The sequence below is a fragment of the Sipha flava genome, unplaced genomic scaffold, assembly GCF_003268045.1.
Source record: "Sipha flava isolate LNK unplaced genomic scaffold, YSA_version1 121_pilon_pilon, whole genome shotgun sequence".
NCBI classification, from domain to species: domain Eukaryota; kingdom Metazoa; phylum Arthropoda; class Insecta; order Hemiptera; family Aphididae; genus Sipha; species Sipha flava.
The window spans coordinates 1,752,966-1,774,099 of NW_020271747.1; the positions used below are offsets into that span (position 1 = coordinate 1,752,966).

Below are 21,134 nucleotides of genomic sequence, written 5' to 3' on the forward strand. Positions count from 1 at the left end.
AATCGTGCTCTATACGTGGCACGCATGTAGAACCCGCAGGAGAAAAAAAAATAAATAAATAAAATAAGAGAAAAAAAAAACAGTGAAATACCGGAGTCAACAAGAGTAGTACTCGTGCGCCGCCATCTTATCCGATTATCGGTTAAATATTAAATATATCCATTTATATATATATATATATATATACATACAATTTTTATAAATTTAATCGTACATACATGTATATATTCACACGTATGTAATTAATATTTGTATTTTGTGTACATATCGTTTTTGGTTTTCCTCGATAGTGTCGTTATTTTGTTTTTAACGTTATTATCAATTTTTTCCGTGGTACCGCTGACGCGCCCCGTTGTACTACGCTCGCAACACTCTCGGTCCGCCGCCGCCGCCACCACTGCCGTCTCGCCGTCGTCGTCGTTTGACCATCAACATTCATCTAAATACTTCGTCGACAAACATTCGACAATAAGTAAGTATTAGAAACGATGGCACACGTCACCTGTTTTCCTGTCTCGGTTGGCCTTTTACAGCCAAACATTTTTGGTTTTCGTCCGCTTACGCGGCCACGGATACCGACTCTCACCGGCTGTTATGCGTGCGTGGCCACTGGCCACTTCTGCGGCAGCCTAAGTTGAATCCGTCCCTTCCTCATAGTTCGCAGTCTTAGTGCCCGTCTTGCTTAGGCGCGTTTCGTAGTAGTTGGTTCTGAGAAATTAACTTACCATTACACTTTCAATTTTGTATGGTTTTGTGTATTGATGTACTATTTCTTAGTATTTTTTAGTTTGCAAGATGCCTGCTGTTTAAAACTGCCCTAAGTATCGTTCAAACTGAAGGTTTGACTAACCTTATGTTTCAGTAAACTCTCAATAAGTATGTTTGAACTTATAAACCGTTATTGCAGTTCTTAAAAACACTAGTTATGTGTTAACACTTCAAATAATTAACTCTAATCGTTAATTTTACTATTTTAATAAAATATTCAACATTTTTACACAAAATAACCATATTTTTCAATAATTATACTTGAGTTAAGCTCTTCAAATAAATATCCATTTTCAAACTATTCTAAGAATCTTACAGTTTGACTTACATGAATTTGAAAGTTAATAATATTTTAATTTCATACTGTTAGTGTTTATAATTTATAATATATTGTACACATTAAATGTGTATGCTGTAGGTAACCAATGAAATACTTAAAAGTTACTTTCTTTGTCTGATATTTATTTTATTCTCTTCTTTGTTAGATAAAAGTTTAATATACATTCTTATGTCATTTTAATGAATGATTGTTTCAATAATTTTAGAAAGTGACTTATAGGGAAAAAAATAATTCCATTTGTTGTATAAGCTTGTATAATGTTCATTCATTTGTGTTATATCAATTAAAGTAGTTGATTAAATTAACACATTATCATTAATTTTTTGATTAATGTTGTTACTTTACTTGACAATGAAAATGCTAAACCATAGATAAATATTGATTTTTTTATAATAATTTCTTTCCTTTTATAAATATCAAATATTTGATAATAATTTTAATTGATTAAAAATTATTGAAGAATAAATGTCAAAATTAATACAAATCTTATTGTTTTGTATTAGTAATTTTTTACATTTTAACAAATATATGCAACAGGTATAAATTTTGAATTTACTATACTCTTAATTTAACTACCAATTTATAAGTTAGAATACATTTTATTATATTTTTATTTTTCTACTTATTTAAAAAAATTGATTATAACCTATATTATAGTTCCTATATAATGTTTTTTTTTATTTTCATACACGTGTTATTTTTTTTTTTAAATCAAATCAGTAAACATTAAGCCCTATTTATACACATTTGATTACAAAAAATTGAACACCTTTTTAGGCAGTTAAAACTCAAACATGGTTGAATGAATATTTTATTCATATTGGAGTTATTGCTGGTTTGATTATGCTAAACTAAGCATAAGTTAACTAATTTGTTTTACTTATTGATATCATGGTTTCTAATATTTAAAATCTAAGTGTATTGAAAATAGTGATATACAAGAAATTATAAATCATTTTGTCAATCATTTATATTATAATTGATGAAAAAATTCTGAAATTCTTATACAATCTAAGACTAAGTACTTATATAGTACTAGTAGTATTCTATAAATACTTACACAATTGTAATCAACTGATTAGACATTTCGTAAGTCAATAGTTAAAATCTGAATACTAGTTATATTTTGATTTTTTCATTTATTATTTTATTTTTTGAGGTACCATTAAGTTGAAACTAAAATTTATACAAAATGTAAAATGATTGAATCAATTTATATCATCCAATAATTTAAATATTTTAGTGAATTTTATATTATATTTTAAAATTATTATTAATTTATTTTCAGGATGGGGAATGTATTTGCGAATTTGTTCAAAAATTTATTTGGCAAAAAGGAGATGAGAATACTTATGGTAGGATTAGATGCTGCTGGTAAAACGACTATCTTATACAAATTGAAATTAGGTGAAATTGTTACGACTATACCAACTATTGGTAAGTTTTCTATAAAATGTCCTGTGTATTATTATGAATTAAAATATAATTGATGTTCATAGGTTTCAATGTTGAGACTGTTGAGTACAAAAATATAAGTTTCACAGTGTGGGATGTTGGTGGACAGGACAAAATCCGACCACTCTGGAGGCATTATTTCCAAAATACACAGGCATGTATTTTAATTTAAATGAGTATATTTTGTTAGAACCAAGTATATTCAGTTAAAAATATTTTGAAAGTTAATTATTAATTTAACTTTCACTATTGTAATACCATTTTACTGAATTCTGTTAATATAAATTTTAACATTCAATGATGTACATTTTAAAATCTACAAGATTGACGTTTTCTTTTATTTGTGTTCTTAAAAATTTTTCTTATTTTAGAATAAATGTAGTTCTTTTGAATTCTGTACATAATCTTACGAATACATAACAATTGTTGTTCAATTATAAATAATTTTACCTATTTAAAATTATACCAATTTTTTAGTTTTATCGCTTAATTGTTAAATTTAATTTTTACGATATTGTGATTTTTATATGGAGTGTTAAATATCTCATTTATGATACTGATATTTATTTATTTTAATTTTGAATTTAATTTTATTTATTTTATTTTAATTTTAATTCTCTTAATCAGGCTAATATATTTTTTGATCATCTAATAATATTGTTACCTGTTCAAACAAAAAATTATGAATGATATTGAATTTTAAATTTAAGAGTTATGTTGTTATTTGAGTATATATTTTTATTTTATTTTTATAATTTCAGACTTTTAGCTTTATTTTAAAACTATTGTTAATATACTTTAATGTAAAAAATAGTTAATAGTATTTTAAAATAATCCTTTATAGATATCTAACCTACCTGTTATTAAGTATGTTTCATAATTAATTTCTGTTAAAATAGTGATTTCTATGTTAATACATTACAAGTCAAGTGTTATTGTATGTACAATTATACTCCCAAGAGTTCCTAATACAATAAGAGATGAACTATCAATAAAAAAAAATACTTCTTATTAGAAAATTATTATTATTCATAGTTCTTTTTATTTCTATTTATTTATTTATTTATTTAAATCTATGAGATTACTGGGTTTCATTCAGACAAACTCGTGTTGAGGCTAAAAACTATTGTAATAATTCCAGTTAATTAACGTATTAATCAACTTATTATATTTGTTATTGGCTTTTTTTTTTTTATAGATTTAGTAGTATAAATTTCATTGCTTTAACAATATGATTTTTAAAAGAATATTAACTTTTGAACTTATAATAGTTGTTGATTAATGTATGTTTTTAAATAAATTTTTATGTTTTATATATTGTGCAGGGTTTGATTTTTGTAGTAGACAGTAATGATAAAGAACGTATTTTTGAAGCTAAAGAAGAGTTAATGAGAATGCTTGGCGAAGATGAGCTTAGAGACGCTGTATTGTTAATATTCGCTAACAAACAAGTAAATATATTATTAATAAAAAGAAGAATGCTTAATGTGGTTATTTTTTATATATAAATTATTTTAAATGTCATATTTTAGGATTTGCCTAATGCTATGAACGCATCTGAAATAACGGATAAATTAAGCTTGCATACGCTGCGTAACCGTAATTGGTATATTCAAGCAACGTGCGCAACTAGTGGTGATGGTTTATATGAAGGTCTTGACTGGCTGTCAAATCAATTGAAAAATGCCAACCGTTAACCGACTCCAGACTACATTATTATTATTATAAATATTTAAATTAAAAAAAAAATAATAATAAAAACTATTTGTAATTCATGAAAACAAACTTAAGCATATATAGCAGACTAAAAACATTTTTTTACTCGCCAGCAAAATTAATATTGTCAAATGAGTTCTCCCAGTTAAACTATTAGTCCAGAGTTGTAATCAACCTCTTAATATGTTTTATCATTAAGTTAAATGATCAAAACTATTTTAACAAACTGTTTGACAATTTTTAATTTTCAAAAAAATAAAAATTTATGAGTATAATTACTATTGTATCTTTCCTCTAAGCAAAATATTTTATAATTGTATTTAAATATATAATTGTCTGAATTTTGTAATGCAGAAAAAACAATTGTTATGTTGATTTCCACACATTATTATTATTTTAGCTTTATTTTGGAATTTTATTTTTAGCTTAAACACAATTTTTTTTTTTTTTTTAGTGTATACATTTTTTTTTTATATTAAAGTTATATACCCAAATCCGCTATATAAAAATAAATATGTATAATTTTTTTCTTTATAAGTTATACAAAAGCTGAATTTTTTTGTAAATAAAATTTACTATTTATATTACTATTTAAAGTTTAAATAACACATATGAATTCTGTTTTATGACTACGGTATATTTTGCCCTTTCCGCCTGGTTTTAATTGTATATAATTAATACGAGTTACTTTTTAAAGTACATGATAACATTAATTTTAAATGCGGCCAAGTTAAAACAATTTATTTATTACTGGGCTCTACAGTTTACATCTAATGATAAGTTAAGCATTAGTGTGATCCATTATTCAACATTCCATTGACATACATTTAATCCTATTGATGAAAGCTATTTTTACTTAGAATTTCATTACCTATTCATGTTTGGTATTTGTGTCTTTAGTTTCATATTACTCAATTGACTGGTTATTTTATTTCTCTGAATTTCTATAAAGACAATGAGTTGAATATCATGTTTGTTGTTGTAGAGTTACTATTAATATATTAATATTACTTTTTATTATTCTTAACTGAACTTAACTCTTGTTATTGGTTATTGTATTGACCCTGATTTGTGAAGAAATTTTAATATTTTAATGTATTTCTACTATCAATTTTTAAATATATGTAAATATATAATTTTTTTTTAATATTGAATCTTTTCATTTAATTACAATAAAAATATATTTGAGTAACAATTTCAAATCTTATAACTTATGTCACAAGTATGTGTACCAAGTTTTATATTGTAATTTTTACCCATATCACAACTATTGTTTGTTTCTTCATTAAAACATTTAAATTGGAGTATTGCTTGAATTGACAAAACTTATTTAGATACCTTACTACAAATATTTATACGCATTAATATCCATAGTCAAAAAATATGAACTGATTTTTACACAATATTATAGTGATGGAAAGTTAAATTAATTATATAATCTATAACATAATATGTTATAAATATGAATTATTATTACACAAATATAAGATGGGAGTAAAATCTTCTAAACCAAGAATGGTGAACCTATAAGTTGCATATAGTTACAGGCCTACATTTAAACACCTGTTGCATTTCAACTTCTTTATATAAATGAAAATAATGCAATATCATATAACTATACTCGTTTATAAGTAAACAATGTACAGTTTTAATCAAGGGTTGGCAACTGGCGGACCGCGGAAGGCAATACTCTGGACTAGGGGTCGTAATTATACAAGGTTATTATAGTACACGTGTATTAAATCTATTAATATCCGTGTTTTCAATACACGGGTATTTTTTACTGATACACGTGTATTTAATACCCGTTACCCGTTTACTTAATACCATTTCGTATGTATAACCCGATAAATAAATATCAGACAACCTATTTAGTTATTAATTCAGGGTAATTAAAGGTATATTATATAATTATTCAAATATTGGTATGAATCTTATTTGGCTTTCACAGAAATTGGCAATTTTTTTTAAACTTAGTGGATATTTCACTCTAATAAAAATGATTTTAACATGAATACTTTATTATACCTACTTATAATTACTTAATATTTTGACTTATTCTATCATAATTTATATAAAATGTTTTCTATATATGCCATCGCTCCGGCGCATACGAATTGGGTCCATAAATGATATTTTGTCCGAGTTGCGTCCGCGGTTTTCTCGGGCCATGGGTTTTTCAGCAACTGTGAATATTGTTTGGTGATAAACTCGTAGATAATCTCGATTATCATCGATATCTTATCTGTAAATACCATCTTAAAATTTATTGTTGGAAATTCATTTTGTTCATGTTAGCATTAGTCCTCGCTTCGTAATCCATTACATGTTGCACCTAATATAATTTATGCAGACTTCGAACAAGCAATACACTCAGCCACTTATTAGATTCAAAATCGCCTGGAATGATCTGGACGTATTCAAATATTTAAATTCAGTTATAAGACTTAAATTTCTTAAGAAAAATCGTAGAAAATAAATTTTGTATTGGTTATTATTTATTGCTAGTTTCTAACCATCCCCCGAACCATGTATGCACAACAAATTATTTATAGACTCACTTTATGCTAATCCCAAAGTGAGTCTTATAAGCAGCGTCCACTATATATATACAAGTATATAATAATTTCAAAATCTTATATCTTTCATTATTTAGAAATATAATAACTAAATGTTATGAGTGTTATGACTTAGGTTCAAATTATGTAATTCATTAAAATTCTACGTTATCGTTATTTGTAATATTATATTAAATACGATAACTAACAAACCCAAAGTTGTTTTATAGCCATCTTCACGGCTTTGATAAATTATAGAATTATTTTGTCAATTTGAAGAATATTTTATACTGTGACGTCCACTGTTTTACGCGACGCATTGTAGTTTTAATATTTTGGTTTGAATGATGAGTTATCAACCAAAAAGTTGGGTGTGGCAATATGGTAAACGTCAAGGTAATAGGGCTATTTGTAATTTATGTGATGATAATTCAAATAAAGAGTTTAGTTGTGCTGGTGGATTAACAGGATCATTCGGCAGACATTTAAAAGTAATATATAACATATATTTATAAATAATAATAAAATTTATACTACAATTGCTATAAAGAAATTTAATATTTAATAATAGAGAAATCTCAATTATTACAATACAAAAACATGGAGAATAAAATACACGGGTAATGTCGGGTATTTATATACACAGATAATGACGGTTATTTAGCTACACTGGTAATGCGGGTGAACGGGTATTTACAAATACACCTGTACCGTGTAATTCATTACACGTATAATGGCGAGCACTACTCTGGACCCTGTCAATTTTTATTTTCATACTCCTAATATTGTAGTTTTTAATATAAATTAATTGCAATAACCAAATAATAATTTTTATTTTTATACTATTTTTAAAGTATAAAGATTTGAAAGATTTTTTTCACTGGACCTCATTGATTTATTATTTTAATTTTTAGGACTCCAATATAAATTACTAACCGACCCCTGGTTTAAATACATCTGTAAATAGTTGATTTAAAATGCACATATTTTAAAATTAGTTCGTACTCACATGAAAAAATATTTAATTTTCTTTTCAACAAGTAGATATTAAAATATTTGACATCTCTGCCCTGAATCTTTCTGCATCCAGTGATTTAACTTAAAGACCATATAAAATTAAATTTCTTAGAAGTCGGTAGAATAATAAAAGAAGTCTATACAAATGGAAGAAATATATCAACATTTTACATCATCACAGATTTGCAGTCCTTAAATTTCATCAGTTTGCAGTTCTCACATTTTATAAATAACAATATCATAGATCTATTAATATGTCTAAGGACAATAGAAAATCAATATGTACACAAATATTTATGAATTTAATAATAAACAGTTGAACAATAACTTGCAGTAGAATGATATTGCATTAAAAGCTTTTTTCTTCTATGTACATTTCATCTGTATGTAAAAACAATATTTATTGGTTGCTTTTTAATTGTATTAATTTGTTTATTTTATCAAGATTAACAGCTGACATATAAAATTAACTTAAAAAATAAAAAATAAGAAATATTTTGTTTATTAGTTGTACTACTTATATTATTTAACATAATTATTTTTTCCTCATTTGATATATGGTAAAATTTAAATAACCGTTGCATACATAGAAGAAAAAAAAAGTTCCAACACGGTATATAATATAAATTCAAATTATTTCCAAAGCTTTTTGATTGACATATTCTTTTCGGAATCTTTTTGCATTACTTTAGCTACAGCCATTTCAAAATCGTCCTGTGTTACATGTACACGCCTTTCACGTAAAGCGTACATTCCAGCTTCTGTGCATACACCCTATAGTATTGACATTTTAAATTAGGAATAGTTAAATTTAACAGTTTTACACAAATAAGACACATCTGTTATGTATTTGAAACCATTACCTTAACTTCAGCTCCAGAAGCACCAGGCATGAGCTCAGCAATTTTCTTCAGGTTTATACCTCTTGTCAGATTCATTTTTCTTGAATGTATACGTAAAATATCCCAACGAGCTTCTTCATTTGGGGGAGGGAATTCAATTTTACGATCAATACGTCCAGGTCGCAACAGGGCGGTATCCAAAATATCTATACGGTTGGTTGCCATGATAACCTAAAAATCCGTTGTCAGTTTATCATACATGCTTATGTGTGTTGGCAATGAATACCTTTATGTTCTTAGTCGCTTCAAAACCATCGAGCTGGTTGAGCAACTCCAACATAGTTCTTTGCACCTCAGAATCTCCACCACTACCAGATTCTATACGTGATGACCCAATAGAATCAATTTCATCCATAAAAATAATGCTAGGAGCATGTTCTCTAAAGAAATAAATGAATTATGTTAATAAAATTAAATAATATAATAAATAATAATCATACCTTGCCATAACAAAGAGTTCTCTGACCATTCTTGAACCTTCACCAATAAACTTTTGAACAAGCTCAGAACCAGAGACTCTGATAAATGTGCATTCTGTATGGTGAGCAACAGCTCTAGCAAGTAAAGTCTTACCTGTTAAAAGTGAAAATTTTTAAAACTAATATTTATAATATTTCAAATTGAGTTTGTTTACCAGTTCCAGGAGGTCCATACAATAGTACACCTTTTGGTTGGGCAATACCAAGAGCATCAAATAATTCAGGATGTTTCACAGGCAATTCTATGACTTCTTTAATTTCTTTTATTTGGGTATCCAATCCACCAACCATTTCATAAGTGGAATCAGGTACTTTTTCAACCATCATAAGAGAAACTAAAGGATCTACCTAATATACGAAATAATGTTTAATGGACATTTTTAAAATCAAATAAAAAATAAACTTTAACAAACTTTGTTAGGGAGTATTTTATGTAGAGTATAACTTTCGTTGCGTAATGCTACACGACAATTTGGAGTTACATCATTAATATCGATATTTTTATCAATATCTACAACAAACTTTCCTTCTGGGTGCACTTTGACAAGCACTTTCTTTTTATCCATTGGTTTCACTACTTCACCAACATATGAACCTTGTTCTTGAAGCAATTGTAATTCTTCTCTCAACAATCTCACTGTAAAGAAATAATAAAAATATTAATTGTAAATAATTGTAGTTTTCAATAGTATTTATAGTTTTTATAATAATTGTTTTTCATAAAAGTTTTAAAAATACAAAATATAGTAGTTAAAATATCCTAATTCGAGTTAATTTTTTCATTAGAAACCAAATGTAGTAAGCAATATAATTTTCTAACTATAAAACCTATAAGTACCTTTAGCATTAAGTTCATTCCTCTGGGCTTGCAGACGTCTGAGATTCATACTTTTTTCTGCAACAACCAATAACAGTTCTTCGATTTTGGTTGTATAATATGATTTAAATCCATCTCCTCGAGGTGTACTATTTTGGTCCACCTCCATGAACTAAGAAATATTTAAAAATATAAAATAATTATTAAAAGTTGTTTTAATAAACAAAGGTCAAATAAATATAATTTAACACCTACTAACTAAAAGATATTTACAATAATACATAATATTTCATCAAAAGTTTAAAGATAAAAATAAAAATGAATTTGGAGAACAATTATTAATGTAAACAATTTTGAAATTTTTACATTTAACAAATGTTCATAACATTTTAGAAAAACATTAAAATTTGATTATAATATCCTGCAGCCAAAATTATAGTTTCAGTTATTACTAAGAATTAGGTATAGAAAATATATCAGATTAAATTATCAGAAAAATTTAAGATGGTTTTCGAAGATTGTATATGTACTGTAAAATAGCAATAATAAAAAAGAAGTTAAAAAACCAATGACTACCTAATAAATTATTTCTCAACAAAGGTTTTTAATCCAATAATAATGTATATATAAAATATGTACTTGGACGATACAAAACATAGTTTAAATAAATTGATTCTTACCTCAGGAGGATTTGGCGTCATATTTGCGCGTCAAGTTAACAATAATTATATTATTTTAAAAATATTAAATACCAAGTTCACAAAGCCACTTTCAACAATATATGCTTTTCGACAAAACTTACTTGTAATGGTTCGATATCAATTCTCGTATAATCATAGTCGACCAAATGGTTTTTGTTTTCCGTATGTTTTTCTTCCATGAATTAAACATGATTGTTTAGCGCCAAATTTTTAAATAAAATGAGAATATTCCTTATCAAAGAATCCAAACAGTAGCACCAATTTTTACCAATACCCAAGGCCGTAGCTAGAAATTTCATCGCAGGGCAATCAATTATCAAAAAATGTAAAGTATATTATTTTAAGTGGATTTTTGTATTTTTTCGCGTGTCAAATTTATTTTTATTTTATTTTATGATTTATAACTATAATTTACAAAGTAAATATTAAAAAATATTAAAAAAACTCTGTCAATATATAGTAAATGATCATTTAAATACTTAGAATAATTTTAATTGGAAATTTTGAATAAAAACCACATTTAGGTTTAGTACGTTTACGATCGTATTACAAAAACAAATGAGTATAATCGAAATACTTATTTGAATAAATTAAAATTAGAAGGTACACGAGGAGTAGAAATACATGGACAGAAATCTATTGAAGAAGTTGGGGGCTACGATATTATTATTTTTTTTTAATAGTATATATGAAACTCCACATTTAGTATACCACGTTCACAGATACTTTTTCAAATTATTCTTATTCCTATCTTAGAAAATCATTTTTGTGTTACTATTATAGCGATAACATTTTGCCCTGTTTTACAATTTATTTTTTAAATTATTAGTCAGTTATATCAGTAACAATATACAAATAATTACAAAACTGTTTATTAGTAAATATTAATGATAATTATAAATTTAACAATTTCAATAAATTACTGCCATGACAGTAACTAATCGTGAACATGATACTTTTGCAATCATTTTTAGGGGGGTTGGTAGGATTTTGGAGTGCTAAGGCACCCATTATCCTCCAATTTACACATAAAAGTATAAGTTTTGTTAAATAATTTGTTAAGAATCGTACTTGAACAGAGATAAAAATATGTGCAAGTGAATACAGTATGAAGAACACAATTAGTATAAGGAAAAATAAGATAGGTAGTTTTGATTTCGATAAAACATTATTAACACAAGTTTAAAACTATTCTTACTGGTTTTAATCACTCCTACTACCATATGCACGAATAGGAAATTTCAATTGGGGGAGGGGCTTCAGTCTTACCATTTTTTAACCAAAAGTTGAGATTTTGTCCCCATACCTTTAAATGATCCGAAATAATTATTAACATTTTATTACTAGTTATAATCACTAGCAGCTGTAATATTGCAAGATTAGTTAAAAAAAAAAAAAGAATAAATAAATAAACTATTAATATTATTTCCGATAATTGTAATAGGTTTATAGTTTATGAGTAAATTGTACAAAACATTCAAACTCTGTGAACAATTTTTATAAAATACGAGTATACACTTGGTTTTTTTTTCAAAACATTTTTATGTATTATACACCTATTGCGTAGGTCATATTTGAATAATTTTTTCTTTACAAAAATTACATTAATACGATGATAAATCTAGGGGGTTGTATTAAAATTAGGGGGCTTAGCTCCCGAAGTCCCATCTTATTTGCGCCTATGCCTACTACCCAAATGAATCGGGAGGATAGATTCGTCACTATGGAATGTTATAAAGTCATGTTGTGGTACTGAATATTAACTAAATGTCAAACCGAAATTAGTGTGATAAGGTCAAGTCCCGGTACTGTATTAGTGTATTTTGATATTGAACACTATTAAACTGCATGTTGTGCGTTTAGATTCAAAACTTGCTACTTCATAACTGTACAGTACACGCTTAGTTATAATCAATAACACGATGACATGTTTAATTTTCGTCGACTAATTATTGCTCGATGCTCTCTCCGCTATTATTAAAATATTAATATTGTACACGTGCACGGGGATACTACGTCGGCGTTTGGCAACACCTCGGGTGTAAACACCTAACTTACGTTATTGTTAAAAAATGTATAATAATACCGCTGGCTGTTGTGTGTTCGTGATTTTTTAATTAATTTTAATAACAGTCGGACAGGTAAGTTCGTTATTGTTTCACACGACAGCGAAGGTTACAGGCCGAAAAATTGAATGTTGTTATAATGAATGCACACCATAATAATTAACAAGTAGGTAGGTAGTATGTTATATTTTTTTATTTTTTATTTTAACGTGATATAAATATTGCCACAAAACGATATTTGTGTAATTGCAAAAAAAAAAAACAGTTGCGCAGCCGGACAAATATTTTGGGAGTTTTCTAAATTTTAAATTCTCTCCTACATAAGTACCAACATTTAAATTTTAATAAGTCGATTATTAAAATTAAGTTAAAATAAAAAAAATTGTTATTATTTAGTTTATTAAAATTGTGAAATTGTTTAATGATGATATTATTTAACATTATACCTGTCTTAAAATCTTTGTATGTTACACAAAATAAGAGACATTTCGGGAGAAAGGAGTCATATCCCGTTAACTGACCCCCCTCCCTCCCCCCGGGCACCGGCACTGCCACGAAATATTGTAATAAGTGTTACACTATTGCCCACGAATTCTCATGGAATAAAACTGATCGGTGTCTTCTCCCCCAGACGTGTTAACCGTGGACTAAAAAGACAAAAACAAAGTACTGTGATAAAGTCAAATATTTTATGTTTTTCAATACGAAGAACAATTACCATTTTTGTTCAACATAGTTTCTTTTTAATTTTTTATATTTTAAAAGTTTATTATTTTAGTGTTTTATTACTCGTTTTAAGAAAAACCATCATGGAAACCTACGAAAGCATATTGTTGGTGAAAAACGAAGTGTTCGTTTTCAAAATACCACCCAGAACCACCAATAGAGGATACAGGTGAATAATTTAATTTTAATTGAGAAATACAATAATAGGAATCAAAAAACAAATAAAGGGTACCAATTCAATCGGTCCAACCAGTACTTGTTGATCAATGAATTATTACATTTTTAAATCATTTTTGCAGGGCAGCTGATTGGAATTTAGCTGAACCAACATGGACGGGTCGTATGCGAATCGTAAGCGTGGGTGATGCATGTACTCTTAAACTTGAAGATCGTAACAATGGCGAACTATTTGCTAAATGTCCTATTGACCAGTACCCAGGTCTTGCCATAGAGTCTGTATCTGACTCGTCTAGATATTTTGTTGTACGCATCCAAGATGAAAATGGTAGGTGATTTTTGACCTATTTTAAATAGTTGATATAATAATCTTAATATTATTAGGTCGAGCTGCATTTATCGGTCTTGGATTTGGAGATCGTTCTGATAGTTTTGATTTAAATGTTGCCTTACAAGATCATTTTAAAAGAATTAAAGTATGTGAAGAAATTGCTAAGGAAAAAAATGAGCCCAAACAAGAATTAGATCTGAAATTCAAAGAAGGTGAAACAATTAAAATTAATATGAAAATCACTGTAAGTATATATATATAAATAGTTAATATATAGAAATAAATAACTAAATAAAAAAATAAATATAAGGTTAGTCTGGAGTATTATTATATTTGTAAAGTACGACGGGTTTGGAATTAAAAATTCATTGTCAGGTATATACAAAGTCAATAAAATCGCGACTAAGCATGACAAAATAAAGGATGGAATACTTTGATTATTATATTTTATTATTATCTAAAATATATTTATGTAAGATATTATTTTTAAAATTGGTTTTTACATTTAAAATATTAAAATTATTTTCCTTATTTTATTGTGTATGTGTAACTTTTCTATAACTGAATTAATGTAAATGTTTTTTTGTGTTTAATATTACTAAGTCTACATTAATATCAAAATGTATGTTATGGTTATTTTCTAAAACATGTTAAGCAACATTTGAAATAGGGCAGTCTTTTAATTTTTTAAATTTCAGAAATGTGTTCTTAAATATTTAGAAGTATTAATCATTTAATAATTTTTCATTTTTATTCTATTATTTATTCATGTATATAAATATTTATAAAATTTTTTTCTATATTTGAATTGTTATAAATACTTAAGTTTTTTAATTTTTTTGTTTTTTTTTTTTGAAAAAAAAAAGATGGCAGCGAAGGAATTAATAAGCAAGCTAAACCTCGACCAATATCTACAGGCAGTGGGGGGCTATTGCCACCTCCTCCAGGTTCATCTGGTACAAAAACCATTCCAGCACCGCCTTCCCAAACATCTTCTCCTTCACATCAACCTACAAATTCAAATAACTGGGGTGAATTTACTTCAGCAAATAATAATTCTCAATCCGGCGGAAATTCTAATCCTAATTGGGTGCAATTTTAAAACTAATATTTTTTACCAGTTACTCAAATATTGGATTTTATTATTATTTTATAACTACATTTTTTGTTATATTATAATTTATTTATTATTATAATTGTTTATTTGTTCCATAAATATTCAAACATTGTTATACTGAGTTATATGTATTAGATTATTTGACCAAACATTATATTTAGCTAATCTACATCCTATTATGTTTTTACTAAAACTGTCAAGTTTATTATATAAATAATCAACGTGTAATTATTTGTTTACCTATATTAATATTTAAATACAAATATTTTGTTGTGTAGCTAAAATTTATAGAAGCATTTTAATATATATATAAAAACATTTAAACTGATTTCGTTTTTAATAGTTGAAACTATTATTTTAATATAAATGAAATGTTATCTCCTTATTTTATATTGTCATTCATTTTTTTAATTTAATTTAATTTATTTATTCGCATACATGAATATGTTATTATTATTATTTATAACAAAAGCAGTATTTTAATTTTTGATAATTACCTTATTGATATTTATTATATTGACTATATATATAATAATTACAAATTTGATAAATTGTTTTTTATTGAATCCTAGTAATTGTATTGTATAAATGATAAGTCATTTAATATATCTCCGTTATTTAATTTTAATAGATACATCAAAATGATTTATACATATATTTATTCTCTTATTATTGTATTCATTTTAATCCTAAAAATAATCTATTGTCATATAATTTATGTCTTCTTATTTATTACTGCAACTTCAAATATTTAAAATAAATTTTTGCCAAAATTTCTGTGTGATATATTTAAAACGTGGATTATATAACCTTTAAAAAATAATTAGGTATTAGAATTAATAGGTAACAAAATTAAACGATCTTAGATAATATCAATAAAAAAACAACTTAATATTTATTCTTACAAGTTTCAACTGTCATGCAGTAGTATTTATTATTGTAATAAGTTGTTGGGTTGACTGTATAAATATACATTAATTTTTCATGTATGCTATAAAAAAAAAAAATAAAAAGACTTTAATAAGTTAAGAATGATTTCATATTTTTTATTTAATTAATGTTACACAATTTTTTATTAAAATACTTTGCTTTTATTTTAGTTTTGTTTAATACAATAAATGTGTTAAGTCTTCTATTAAAGTAATATAGTAAAAACAATAAATATGAAATATATATGTTATGTATAATAAATTCTTATTTAGTAACAAATGTAATTTGTAAGTCTATTAAATGTTTACTTATGTATTATTACTATCTATCTCATTATGTATAGTGAGGATTTAATTACTTGTTTCCATAAGTTGTATAATTAGACCTATTGAATTAACTGGCTAAATACACAACGTTATATCTGTGTGTGTTAGGAATTATTTTTAAATTAATTATTGTTTGTAATTTTATCATAATATTAAAAAAATAATGAAGCTTTGAATATTATTGGGTTAATTGTTATCAATTTATTATTAATATGTAATGAAAAGAACTCAGAATTTAAATGCAAATGTGCACATACATTTATATGAAAACTAGTTTATACATTACAAAACAAATTGTTAGTATTCTCCAGGTTAGGTTGTTTATTTTATTCTTACATTTTATGAATCTTTTTATTTTTAATTGTAATTTTTTTTTTTCATATGATGTATATTTTTTAATACAGAATTGTCACCAGTGATTTTCTATCTTTTTTTTTTTCATTTTCATATACAAGTATAAGTTAAATTTAACCCGTAATATGAAAAACCATGAATATGGTCTGCTAAATCTGTTTTGGTACTTGTTTATTTTTTAAATATACCTTTTAATTTCATTTCAACGTGTGCCTACAAATATGTTTTATTACTGTACGGTCTGTTTTACATTACAAGTATTATTTAATTAGTTGTTATTTATTTCTAAGCGTCCCTAGCAATAATTTATTATGTCATTTAAATTGTATTATTTGTATATCATTCCGAATGTAGAAATATTGAAGCGAGTATTATAATATAGTAGCGAATGATAGTATTGTGTTTATATTACCTACTCACGTTGGAGAACTGCTGTTTGAATGACTACAGTTGCGCACTGTAACTTTTGTGTTATAATGTTTTGATTTTCATTCAATGAAATTCACTGTATACCAATGTGATGTTATTTAGGTTGTAAATTTGAAATTATATATATATACGTAACGAAATAAAACTTCTACTAAAATAATAATAACTGGTTCAATTGTTTTATTTTATTTATTAATCATTTTTACACATGTACAGGGGGAAAATAAATCTTATTACAATAATGTGTAATAATATTATATAGTAGACACTATTATCTCGGAGGGAACGATACGCGGTACCGAACGAATGCCGGACGTCTAATGTACACGATACAACAATAGAAATAGTGTTTGATAACAAAAAAATAAAGCCGATGGGACGGAAAAGATCGCCCGAAGTGGGGCTCTACCGCGTTTCACCAGGGCCTCCACATGGGCTTCGGAGGAGTGTCCTGGAACTGGGTGGTGTGATGACTGCGGGATTCGTCGCGCGTCCCCCGAACCATTGCTGCAGCCGCGGTGATGCCGGGTATCTGTTGCTCGTCCTCCACGACGTAGTCGTCCTCGGACGAAGAGCAGGACGTAAGGTTTGTGGACGCCGTCGCGAGGTTCATTGATTCGTCGGAGGATGACGTGGACGACAAACGGTTCTTGGGAGGAGGTGACGGCCGGGGCAGCGCGTCCAACCGCTGTACGCACGCCTCGAGGTGCTCGACCATGCGCCTACCCGACTGCTGTCGCCGTTCGTCCGTCCACTGTTCCGCCAAAAGCTCTTGGACCTGTTCCACGCACTGCTTGTATCCGGCCAGGTACACGTCTGGCTTGGACGGCGGCGGTGGCGACGTGGACCGCTGCTGAGGCTGCGCACTACTCGTGCTCCGCTTCAAGTACCTGACCGTCATCTCCAGGATGTCTGCTTTTTCCAGTTTGTTCACCCTGGACAGATCTTGTCCGGCCTGCAGGAATAAGGATACAAATAAACGGCGTTATTAAAAACATCACCGAACGAGATCCGAGCAAGTTACGTAGTGACTTTTTTCTTTCCTAACACGAATAAAGCTTACAATATTCAGAATAATTTAATTTTCCCATCAACGCACATGTTTTTATATTATTTTGAAAACGGTTTCTATCTTGATAATTTAGATAATACAATAAATCGATAGGCTTACTATTTTGAGGTAAAACAATAAATATATAATATATGCGTTTATAAGTGATGAAAAAATTCCGGTTTTTCCAAAGTTTGAAAATCTGGATTATTGGATTTCGAAATCCGAAATTTGAATTTTACGCTAAAATCGAATTTTGGAGTTTTAAAACAGGATTTTATTCTAAATTGGGATTTCGGATTATACAAAATTGAATTACTATTATAGTATTGCGTAACTGTAATTGTAATATATTGTAATAAATTTATATTTTAATTAGAATAGAGAATCCCACAATTTTAAACCCAAAATTCGGATATTTAATTCTGTAAGTTCGATATATGCATTTCATAGTCAAAAATCCGGATTTAGTAGCTTAACATCCATAATCCGGATATTTCGAGTTTTTGGTTAATCTGGATTTATGTTACATCACTAATATATATATATATATGTGTTATTGATTCGAAACTAATTTTTTTTTTTTTTTGAGACGTCCCAGATGTTTATAAACGTATTAAAAACAAACTCAGATAAAAATGTTTTAGTTATTAAGAGAAATGACCGTTTGTTATTACCGGCTTTTGGTAATATATTATATATTATATATCTTTAGAAATTATAAAAGTTGGTTGACATAACAATGCTGTGCCTTAATTTTTTTGTGTCACTTCCGACATATTATTTAAAAAATACGGAGTTATTTCTGTACGATGAATAGATATTTTTGACACATCAGCTGATGACAATGTAAAAAAGGTTATTTATTTAAATTTTCGTTGTACACGAAGTGCTCAGATTTAATAAAGGAATACAGTGGTAAGTTTTATTTTCTTTTACTTTGAAACTAACTTATAATTAGTTAAGCGTATATTTTACTCACGAGTTTTTCAGCGTCTATGACGATGCGTTTGAGTTCGTCCAAACTTTGATTGATTCTTGCACGTCGCTTTTTCTCCATCAACGGCTTTCGTATCTATACGCACGAATCAGATATTAAAAAAAAAATAATTGACTTAGTCTCCTTTCGTGGGAATAATTTTTTATAATGAATTTCAATAGAAAATAAAATAAAAAACGGTTCGCATACCTTTCGGGGTTCAATATGTTTTCCGGTTCTCTTGTGCAATTGCGAAGATGAGGTTGAAGATATTTCATCCATGTCATCGATATCTGAATTCGTCGTTTGGCACATTTCACGAATCGTCTATAAAACGCCAAAACGAAGATCAATAAATAAAAATGTGTGTAAAGTGTTAAAAAAAAAATAAAAAAAATATCCAAATTAAATAAATCCATCGTTGTAACACGTGCAGCACAATATTTGAAATACTTTCCTCGTCACAACAACAATAGTAATAATAATAATAATAACTACTCACCGAAATTGTATAAGCCTTTCGTACAATCACGGGCTATACGGATTCAATGTAGTCGTATATTATGGTGTCATGTTTTGGTAGAAAAAAAAAAAAAAACTATAAAATTACAATAGCAGTCACACCCCGGACGAGTGATGTTGCGTACCATGTGCGTGTACTGTTACGATAAACTGGAAAAAAACGTAAACTCTACGTGCGTCCAAAATAATAACACTGTAACTACGCGCGGTGCTCGTCGGAGGACACGACGTCGCTGCCAAGATCGCGGACAAGTACTGAGACACACGACGACTGCGGTGGTAGTGCGACACGACCGGTCGACCGACCCTTAAGAACCGCTGCTGCTGCCGTGCGCGCCGCAAACACGCCGTGACACCGAATACAACGGCCGTCTTATTGTGTTACGTGCGTTTGTGTGCCGCCCGCGAGTATATGTGTATGTGCGCGCGCGTTTCCTTCTTCTTTATTCGGAGACGGCGGCAAAGAAAACACTAAATACGCTTCGGGATGCGTTCAAAACATGTATATAGGTGTGTATACCGCGCGTATACCTTATTACCGCGTACGTGTGCGTGTGCGCGCACGACGGGGTTGTGGTACGTGTTAGCGTGTGTGCGAGGTGTCCGGTCGCGCAGGAGTGACGGGGGAGAAGGACAATTGGCTGTAAGACACCACCTACAAAGCCACGTCGGTGTGTGTTTGTGCGCGTTACGGCGTGTACGCCGACAAAGATTATTAACCCTTTCCACGAGTGTTTTGACTTTGTGATGTACGTACGGGCAGGAGGACCGTATGGTGACCAGGCTAAGAAATGTATACGAACGGTTAACTATCGTACTACGTAATTTTGTTTTATTTTATTCTAATAATAAAAAAGGATGGAATCCAATTATTATTACAAAGAGTAACAATCTTTGTCCTCATTACATTACGATTGATTAACATAAAAAAAGTTTCGTCTACATCTTTAGAACGAGGGAGACGGACCAAATGGTGGCGAGATAAGAATCCTGTTAACAGCTTAACTTACGCAGCGAAGTGGTGAGAATTCAAATTATTAATCATCACGAATTGTTCCATGGTTCGTGTACTCGCTGTAGCAATTTACTACACGTGTACGAAGATTCAATCTCGACTAAAAATACACCAGCAGAGTAGAAATATTACATTGTATAGTTATATACATATATATTCTATATTATTGTCATTGCGTTTTTCTTTCGATCAACGAACCTAAATAGTATTAAAATTGTATACATGTAGATTACGTATTATGAATTAGATAAATATGATCTACTACAATATTTACTAAATATATTATACTCTATTTAACCGTTCTAATTTCTGCGATAGCAGCGAAGACATTGGCCCAGTGTATAAATATAATATTTAT

At 28.1% G+C, this 21,134-nt stretch overlaps 4 protein-coding genes across 4 annotated transcripts; 2 read left to right on the plus strand and 2 right to left on the minus strand.

Annotated features, from left to right (window-relative positions):
* The first annotated feature begins 91 nt into the window (after positions 1-91).
* LOC112694023 (ADP-ribosylation factor 1) lies at positions 92-4,442 on the plus strand. Its single transcript, XM_025569344.1, has 5 exons — positions 92-472; positions 2,397-2,545; positions 2,608-2,717; positions 3,889-4,014; positions 4,096-4,442. Exons 2-5 carry the CDS (start codon positions 2,398-2,400, stop codon positions 4,258-4,260), a joined length of 549 nt encoding a protein of 182 aa, XP_025425129.1. The 5' UTR covers positions 92-472; position 2,397; the 3' UTR covers positions 4,261-4,442.
* A 3,977-nt stretch (positions 4,443-8,419) lies between these two features.
* LOC112693967 (26S proteasome regulatory subunit 8) lies at positions 8,420-10,862 on the minus strand. Its single transcript, XM_025569262.1, has 8 exons — positions 10,733-10,862; positions 10,074-10,224; positions 9,649-9,872; positions 9,391-9,583; positions 9,197-9,329; positions 8,983-9,136; positions 8,718-8,927; positions 8,420-8,628 (listed from the first exon to the last, which is right to left on the minus strand). Exons 1-8 carry the CDS (start codon positions 10,751-10,753, stop codon positions 8,488-8,490), a joined length of 1,227 nt encoding a protein of 408 aa, XP_025425047.1. The 5' UTR covers positions 10,754-10,862; the 3' UTR covers positions 8,420-8,487.
* A 2,645-nt stretch (positions 10,863-13,507) lies between these two features.
* On the plus strand, positions 13,508-15,365 carry LOC112693999 (NECAP-like protein CG9132). Its single transcript, XM_025569307.1, has 4 exons — positions 13,508-13,714; positions 13,845-14,050; positions 14,107-14,297; positions 14,913-15,365. Exons 1-4 carry the CDS (start codon positions 13,629-13,631, stop codon positions 15,153-15,155), a joined length of 726 nt encoding a protein of 241 aa, XP_025425092.1. The 5' UTR covers positions 13,508-13,628; the 3' UTR covers positions 15,156-15,365.
* Positions 15,366-17,409: 2,044 nt separating this feature from the next.
* Positions 17,410-20,182, minus strand: LOC112693984 (transcription factor HES-2-like). The gene is made up of 4 exons (XM_025569279.1): positions 19,742-20,182; positions 19,450-19,566; positions 19,243-19,335; positions 17,410-18,164 (listed from the first exon to the last, which is right to left on the minus strand). The coding sequence occupies exons 2-4, from the start codon at positions 19,552-19,554 to the stop codon at positions 17,625-17,627; spliced, it is 738 nt and encodes a 245-aa protein (XP_025425064.1). The 5' UTR covers positions 19,555-19,566; positions 19,742-20,182; the 3' UTR covers positions 17,410-17,624.
* Positions 20,183-21,134: the final 952 nt, after the last annotated feature.